The sequence below is a fragment of the Carya illinoinensis genome, chromosome 7 (assembly GCF_018687715.1).
Source record: "Carya illinoinensis cultivar Pawnee chromosome 7, C.illinoinensisPawnee_v1, whole genome shotgun sequence".
NCBI classification, from domain to species: Eukaryota; Viridiplantae; Streptophyta; class Magnoliopsida; order Fagales; family Juglandaceae; genus Carya; species Carya illinoinensis.
In genome coordinates this window covers 6,266,293-6,274,925 of record NC_056758.1, presented here as the reverse complement: position 1 = coordinate 6,274,925, position 8,633 = coordinate 6,266,293, and the positions used below count along the sequence as shown (strand labels likewise).

Sequence of the window (8,633 nt, the reverse complement as noted above, 5' to 3'; positions counted from 1 at the left end):
ATTGTCCTAGAAAAGATGTGAGATTATTTTTACTGTCTTTCTCTTGTTTCATGAAATATTTTCTGCAAGTGGCATCAACTCACCGTGGGAAGTAAATATTTAATATTGGTCGATGCAGTGGCATTGAGGCTAAGCAGCCAAACTTTGCTATCAGAAAATGTGCTCGTGTTCAGTTGATCAAGAATGGAAAAAAGATTGCAGCTTTTGTACCTAATGATGGTTGCCTGAACTACATTGAGGAGAAGGTAAGTAACGAAAAGCTGCAGGAATACCCCCCAACCCCCAACAACCCAAAATTAGAAATAAAAAAGAGTGAAAAACACAAAGGGAGAAGTTGAATTTTTTAATATTTTACTTCCCAAATTCTAACTCATTCCCATTTGACGTCAACTATTGCTCCAAGCTGTAAACTACTTTTGACCCTTGAAAAAAAAAAAAATAGATTCAACTACACATGGGGAGTGGGCTAGGATTTTATATAATTACGACCAATTTATAGCTTTGGGTTTTATTTTTATATCTGTGAATTCTTATAAAATCTTGGGAATAAAATCTCTTATTACTTATCAAAACAAATTCTTATAAAACATTTTTTATATATGTGAAAAAGTCAGTTTGCCCTATTTTGATATTTCTCGATATAGATGTAGGTAGTGATGTAAATTCCTGAAGTATGCATGCAATTATGTAAAAAAAATTCTATGATCTGCATTAGAAATGATAGAACAAAAAACTAAATTAAGGAGCAGTAAGTCTGGAAAAGAATGCTTTTCATTTCATATGAAAGCAGAATTGATATTCCCTTAGAAAGGAGTATTGAGAGAAAGGGAAGTCATTAGAACATTTTGCTTTGAAACTGGGCTGGTGCATTAGAACATTAGAACTGTTCTTTCTGTTCAAGAGTAAGTTTGCCATTTACTTTTCTTTTGCCCCAGTGAAACTCTGATAATTTTGTTGAGCTTTTTCAAGTATTCAAAACTTTTATTTTTTGCAGGCTCTCTTCCAATCAGATCACTTGAAGTAGTTACTTGGTGATTAAATCATTGATAGAAGACCATGCTAATGATTTTGTAATTCATATTTTGTAATTTTATATTTTGTAATGCAATGTGTAAATAACAAAATAATGTAATATGTAGGTTTGCATGCATTTTATTTTTTCATTTTAATATATTTTTATTATTTTGGAAAATGTTAGTATTATGCTTTTTAATGATTTAGAAAAGCTTTTCACATAATATAAGCTTTTATAAATATGATTTCACATAAAAAAAAATATGATTTAATACATTTTCTTAATTTTAAAAATAAATATAAGAAAATTATGCTTTGCAACATTTTTGAAAAAAAAAAAGCCTCAAAAACAGATTTTTTTTTTTTAATAAAAAATCCGGGTACAACCCGGTACCCAGATTTCTGGGTTTTTGAAACCCGGATTCACCTAGATTTCGGCCTGATCTAAAACCGGGTATATTCGGGCCTAAATCCAGCCCAGATTTAAAACCCGAGTTCCGGTCCGGATATATCCAGATTTCCGATCCGGAACCTGGATAAACAGTCATAGACTCAAGCCCAAATGTTTAACCCAGCCCGCCTAGACAAAAAAAAAATAAAAATAAAAACAAAAGAGAACTGCTACACAGCAGCCTCACACCTAAGAGCACTCGCATCCCGTTCTGCATCCGCCCCCCATCCCTATAATTTAGGGAAACTTTTAAGGTTTTCATGAAAAACCTCCCCCCATCCCAATCCCTAAAATGGGGATGAAGTATAGGGGTGCTACAGAAGTTTCCCATATATGGGGAACGACTGTACATCCCCATCGCTCCTGCCCCAACGATTCTCTCCTTCGTCGCGCGCCTTCTTCTCCCTTCCCTCCCTCGCAACGCAGCACCAACGAGCACCTCTCTTCTCCTGTAAGTGATTCTCAATTCTTTTACATCGTTTATTTTCTCTCTTCTCAGATCGATAGTTTGTGATAATAAATCTCAATACAATATTGGGGAGGGCGAAGAGGGAGTTGATGTCGTCGGCACCATGGAGGGGCAAAGAGGAGGCTGTCGAGGAGTTTCGGGATGTAAAGCTCAAAGTCACGAAGTAGCCTCGAGTCGAATCGGTGATGCGCGTCCCTCGAAGAAAGAACGACAAGTCCAAACGCCACGACCTCAAAGATGATGATTCCCTTGTCAAGATTGACCCCCAGCTCTGTTACATCTTTCAGCGTAATTATTAGATATCTCTTTTTTTTTTAGTGATTCCATTATTAGATATCTCTTTGATAGTTGCTTTTGTGTTGGAATTTATTAATAAATTCGGGTACTTCGTGCGGTTGTCAAAGGATGTTATATCTATTTGCCTACACAATCGAAAGAGTTCTTGATTACTTGCTTGAAAATGGGTATCTTATTTTACCGAATTCATAGACTATTGATTACTTGCTTGCCGCTGCTGAAAGTAGATGTCTTTTTATCATAAGAGACCTTTCTGCAGACTATGTAGTTCATACTTCATTATTTTTAAATATAAGCTAAATATGAACAATCAATACTGGGATAACTCTGAATTCTCGATACTCACCTCGATTGGTTTTTTTTTTTTTTTTTCCTCCTTTCATGCGAATGCTAATCCCTAGAGCTTTGCTGGTTTTTCTTTTAGGAACTGGCCATTTTGTGCTTTCCAGAGGGCAGCAGAAATCTTAAACTTACAGGGTAGAATGCTTGTTAGTTATATTACATTAAGGGTCTGTCATCTGTAAAGATTTAGACGAGGTTCATTGTTAAGCCATGATCTTATCATGTTCTGAAGTCATAAAATGTGTTGCTTTTCCTGCATTCAATTTGATTTTAGAAATGATGCACTTTTGTGTCTCTTCAGGCAGAATATTTTTTTGATACTCTAAATGGTTAATTCAACTTAATCTTGTTATAGAAGCATGCGGTGAGGTTGGTGCATTTTTTGTCTTCCACGATTTAGATCACTGAATTTGATTGGGAAAGCCATTAACTTCCTCAGTGAGTAAAGGCATGTCCATAGGATATATATATATATATCAATTACTTCTTATGTAGTCTAAACATTTTATGTTATGTTTTTCTATCAATTGATACTTTATAGCTTTTCAGGGGCTAGCTGCTTGAAGTATGCAGCTTTACGCATTTCTTTTTGCTTGGTGATTGATAATATTTTACTCATCATTTCCATCTGCTTTCTTTAAATAGGTTTGTGCCTGAATATGTTCTTACTTCAGTTTGACATGAAATACTCTTGTTTATACAGTTTCTTCAACCTGTTGTGAAACCTCTTCCACCTACCATGGCCTATAATATCTCCCGCAACTTGAGCTTCTTCACGCCCATTTTCATGCAGTTCTTTGGTAAGTGGATTTCCATGTGCATTTCTTAGTAGTAAGATGGAAATAGTTTAATTTATCTTGTACAATACAACATTTTCAACCTTTTAGTTCCAAGGATTCTTATTATTATTTTTCCTTTTCAGTTACAAAAATTTACCATTTATGTTTCCCCCACCCTCTGGCCTAATCTGTTATCTTTCACTGCACCTAGAGTTATGTACTTTTGGTATTTCTGCATCATAACAAGTATGCATGTGGAAGTAATATAATTATTTTTAATGACATCTGTTTGAAGGACTGAAGTATAAATTCAGGTAGATGGTTCTCTCTCTCTCTCTCACACACATAAATATATAATAAAAGAATTAGCTAATAAGACGTAAAATGAACTAGTGCAGAGATCTTCAATGTACACTCAAGGTACCTTATCTCATCAAACTTTTAAGCTCAGAATTTGTTGAGGTTACTTCCAAACCAAAATTTTGGTTATTATCCTTTAAAAAGGGAGCTAATGTTGGTCTCATAATTGCACACAAGTTCATTGAAAGTCTGAAGGATTAGGTCTTGTGATCAAGCCCTTGACATTTTCTTATTCCATATTATTAATTTTAAGTATGCTGCAACAGTTTATGAAAATCATTGCATTGCAGATCCAGAAGGCATTGGAAAGGCCCAGAAATCACTTGGGATGGGACAGGAAGAAAAAGCTCGCTGTGTTCAATGAAAAGGGAGGGGAGTCAAGCAAGACAGTTGAGGGCATGTGGCTTAACTCATGGTTTCTGACAGTGTCAAGAACTGTTTTAATTCTTCACGACTGACAGTGCCAAGGCTTAACGATTTGTTTTCCTTTTGTGTTCTGTTTTGTTGCGGATGAAATGTATATAGATGAAAATATTCTATTTGGTTTCGGATGAAATGCTGGAGATTAAAATTACTAGGTTTGTTTTTGATATAGAAACAATGATGAAAATCTCGCTGCTTTGTGGATGTTTGGACTTCTTCCTGTCATTTTCATTTTAATTCTGTCATCCTTCTAAACGTGATTGAAACTTCAATTCATCACGTGCTTAATTTTATGTTTTTCATTGTTTGATACGTAAAGATCAAAATGCTTTCGGACTCAGCTGTGACTAGTACGTTTATCCATTGGAGTTTAGGATATCTCTTAGTTTATTTTGCTTCTGATTGGCACTAAAAGTGAAAATGCTTCTGATTCGTAGTATTTTTTTACTAGGAAGTGAAAATGAAAAGAAGATAATAAGACGAAAGAGTTAGTAGTTAAAATTGTAAATGGAAGAGAGAGAAAAAAGTAATAAAAAAAGAATAGAGAAATATTATTTAATAAAATAGAGATAGGGATGGGGAATGGGATGTGAGAGGTTTTTAGAAGATGAATAAAATTTAAGGATAAATTTGAGGAAAGGTGATTTTGAGTTAAATTATAGGGATGAGGATGAGGATGCGGATGAGGATGCTCTAACACACCATCATTTTTGAAGTTTAAAACAGAAGAGGGTAAAATAGTAAATTCACATTTTTCAATGGTGTGAAAAAGTGTGAGGCTGCTGTGTATATTTTTCCAAAACAAAAAGACACAAGACGACGTCATTTGAGGCTTACACTCTTCAACCCTCTCTCGAGTCTCTTCCTCAGCCACGGCCCAACGTCTCTCCCTCTTTTCTCTCCACCAGTGCAGACTGCCAGACACCCCCACGCCTCTCTCTCTCACACTTTCTCTCTCTCTGCCCGTTTCCCTCGCTTCTTTGTGATTTCCGCTCGCCGCCGTTCCCAGCTCCACGCTGTCCGTGTCGATTTATACCGCGGCGCTATCTACAGTTCGATCACCGACATCGTGAAGCTCCGCTGCACCGCCGTGCGCCACAAAGCTCCGCCGCAACCAAGCCTCTGTTTCCCTAGTCCGACACTCTCCTTCTCTTTCTCTAATCTGCACCTTCGCTCATTGTGGAACGTTCAGCGACGCCGCTCTCGGTTTCCGACACCGGCTAGTTACTACATCTCCATCTCGTTCACTCTCTAGCCGTTTCTCTCTCTCTCTCTCTCTCTCGCTCTAATTCTCTGTCGGCGTCTCACAGTGTCTCGGTATTAGGCTGACCGCGGTGTCCAACGAATGCCATCGGAGCCTGCGTGACCCCTCCACGACGCCCATCTCCTCCGCCACTGACGACTTCGTACGAAACCGCCTGTAAGTCTCTCAATCCTTGTCTCTCTGTCTCTGTCTCTGTCTCCCTCTCTCTTTGTGCATACCGTTTCGGCTCTCTTTCTCAGTAACTCTCTCCCTCTTTGGTAAGCCTGCCACCGCAACCAATGGAGGCTGCAGCACCACAAGTCCAGGAACACGGCACCATTCAATTCGTGAGTTTCCATCGCCGAGTCCAGTCGAACACCGCTTCAAGCCTGGTGAGGTATCCCCTTTACCGTGTACTTGTCATTTCAAATGTGGTTAATTTGGGTTTGTTAATTAATGGCCCATTTGGATAGTGTGAATGTTTCGTTTTATTTATTTATTCTCATCGTTACAATATTTTTAAATTTTTACATTAAATATAATAAACAATTCAAATATTTCAAAATCCAAAAATAATAATAATATTAAAAATAATATTATAATAATATTTTATTTAGTTTTCAACTTTTAACTAAAATTATTTAATAATATTCTAATAATATTTTATTTAATTTTCAACTTTTATCTAAAATTATTTCTATCTCATCTCACACATAAAATAGACTATTCTTGGAGGGTAGTGGAATTGAATGTGCTGTTGGTTTTGTTACTGTTAAGTTGAAGGGTACCCAATAGAGGGAGAATGATTCTGTTGGGCCATTTTCTATGGTTGTGCTGAAATGAAACAGAGAACTTGGTAGTGTATGTCTTTGGTAGTCGGAAATTTAGGGTGGATGTTTGGAGTGCCGAGATTAATTGTAATTGGTTAAAGGAGTGGATGTTGGCTCTTATTGAGCTATCATTCGGGTTATAGAATTTTGTTAGGTTGTTCTTGTACTAGTATGAGTTATTAATGTTTGTGATATTTTTTTGGATTGGGTTGTGATACTGGTTCTGTTCAAGTTCAAAGCTTAGATAGCATATTGCAAAGTTAAGTAAGCGGTGCTCCTATGCTAGATCTTGCCTGAAACTGATTGAAGTTAATTTTGTGAAGAACTTGCATATTTTGTTATGAAAACAACCTTGGTTATTTTCTGAACTAGTCTTTGTATCTAAACATTTAATTGTGATGTTTTATAACGACTGCTGTAGACGTGAACAATTTTTTGTACTCTCTATTTCTCTACTGCATAAAATGTGAATATGAAGTCTGAAAACTTTATATGATTATATGATATTTATCTGGTCAGTATTCTGTTATGATATGATATTGCATAGGCAAGCCCTGAGGCATAAGATTCTGTTGTGGTTTGGTTATGGACACTGCCATAGGCTATAATAGTGGCCTTTGGCCCTGCCACGGGTAATAACAGTGGTTTCCGACCTCACCACGGGTAACAATAGTCGCTTTCGACCCTGCCACGGGTAACAATAATGGCCTCTGACCCTGCCTCAGGTCATAGTAGTGGCCTCTGTTCTGAGTGCAGTCACTCTGGTGACAATGTGATTTGAAATAAGTGCCAAAGGGTGTCAGAGACTATTGAAGGATTTTATTTAGGAAATTAGTTACTTTACTTTTGAATAGTATTTTGGGATAATGTTGCATTATCTGAGACTTTGTGGGGTTTTCTTTTATTTTATATGTTGGAGAAGTTTATTTATGTCTCTGTGGAGGAACATATTTTTTTGGAATAAATGAGTTTTACATGTTACAAAGCTTCTCCCTTTAACGTTGGAGTCTATACTCGTATTGTTGGAAATCCGGAGATGGCTACTCTAATGAAAACAATAGCTATCAGTGAGCTTTGCTGTTGAATTACTTCTGTTCTAATTTTGCACATTCAAATGTTGTAGAGCGTTTTAATGTAGTCATGGCTACAAGCAAGTCTCGAACAAGCAGCTTCTCTTGCAACCTCACAGCTGTACCCTTGTCTAATATGCCCGGGCTCAAGTATGGTGCCAATGGCACGGTCTTTATCTCATCTGGAATACCAGACCTTGACAGTAATTCTCTACATTTATCAACTTTGTCAGGATCAAAGTATTGTACACAATGATATCATCATGGCTTTAACAATTACTTGTGCAGTCTGCATCTCAGGAGTTTTTTGATTTATTGTCTTATTTGTAGAGATTTTAGGTGGTGGGTTTGCTTTGGGAAGCCTAGTCATGGTGATGGAAGATGCAGAAGCACCTCATCACATGCTTTTGTTGAGGAACTTTATGTCTCAAGGACTTGTTCACAAGCAACCCCTTCTGTATGCCAGTCCATCCAAAGACCCAAAAGGATTTCTGGGCACTTTACCTAGTCCAAGGTCATGCAAAGTTGATAAAGATAAGTCTCGTGATGACGATCCTGAACAGGTGCTCTGCTTCTTCCATTTACTTCATTTGTTTATTTATGTGTTTCTGACTTGGGTGACCAAAAAATCTTGATTTCTGTGTTTGCACAACTTGCAGGAGGGTTTGAGGATTGCTTGGCAATATAAGAAGTACTTTGGTGAACATCAGCAGACTGTTGATAATACTAGAGGTAAGCTTGTCAATAACAATTCTTTTTCTTTTATTTTATTTATACTTCAAATGTGCCACTACTGCTTATATTTAGCCGTTCCGGTATAAAAATATATCTACCTCCCGGGCAGGAAGTTTTAATTGTTGCTATCTATATTCCTCAGCATAAACAGCCTAACGAAAAACAATTTTTTTTTACCTATATAAAAAAAAATTTGTTGGTGGTGGGGGCATCACAATTGAATCGGTCCATTATGATTGAATCTTGTTGTTAGTTAATACTTGGAACAAGTTTACAAGTTTCTCAGTGTGTAAGATCTCATTAGCTTATTGTCATGCAGGTGGTAAGCATGAGTACTGCAATGACTTTGACCTGCGGAAGCCTCTAGAAAGGCACTTTCTAAGTGGTCAGCATATAGATTGTGTCAGCATTCTACATAATTCAGATCTTGTTGCTCTTCATGACCGTTGTGCTACATTTTTCACTCAATTTCCTAGGTACTGCCATATACTTTCATCATCAGAATTCTACTTTTAAGTTTGGCTTTCCAGATCCATTACACTAGTTTGGCTTCTTGTGCTAATTTTGATTAGAATTTGTTCTCCTCTTTGCGGGAAAAATACACACCCTCTCTCTCTCTC

General features: G+C 36.9%; 1 protein-coding gene and 1 long non-coding RNA gene across 8 annotated transcripts in view; both read left to right on the top strand.

Annotated features, from left to right (window-relative positions):
- Window positions 1-1,676: 1,676 nt before the first annotated feature.
- Window positions 1,677-4,339, top strand: LOC122315545. 3 transcript variants are annotated; one of them, XR_006244048.1, is made up of 4 exons: window positions 1,677-1,916; window positions 2,008-2,222; window positions 3,277-3,373; window positions 4,003-4,339. It is a non-coding gene; the product is annotated as an uncharacterized LOC122315545 (long non-coding RNA). The 3 variants fall into 3 exon arrangements; XR_006244049.1 differs by having other exon boundaries at window positions 1,678-1,916; window positions 2,015-2,222; XR_006244047.1 differs by having other exon boundaries at window positions 1,800-2,222.
- A 613-nt stretch (window positions 4,340-4,952) lies between these two features.
- The window catches only part of LOC122315536, a 109,424-nt gene continuing 105,743 nt past the window's right edge, over window positions 4,953-8,633 (top strand). Inside the window, exons 1-6 of one of the 5 annotated variants that reach the window (XM_043131498.1) lie at window positions 4,953-5,358; window positions 5,446-5,555; window positions 5,639-5,775; window positions 7,332-7,481; window positions 7,609-7,841; window positions 7,938-8,010. In XM_043131498.1, the coding sequence (XP_042987432.1) occupies window positions 7,349-7,481; window positions 7,609-7,841; window positions 7,938-8,010 (439 nt within the window). In that variant the 5' untranslated portion in view covers window positions 4,953-5,358; window positions 5,446-5,555; window positions 5,639-5,775; window positions 7,332-7,348. Of the gene's footprint in view, window positions 5,556-5,638; window positions 5,776-7,331; window positions 7,482-7,608; window positions 7,842-7,937; window positions 8,011-8,633 lie in introns of all 5 variants that reach the window. The other 4 variants (XM_043131496.1, XM_043131497.1, XM_043131499.1 and 1 more) reach the window with 4 other exon arrangements.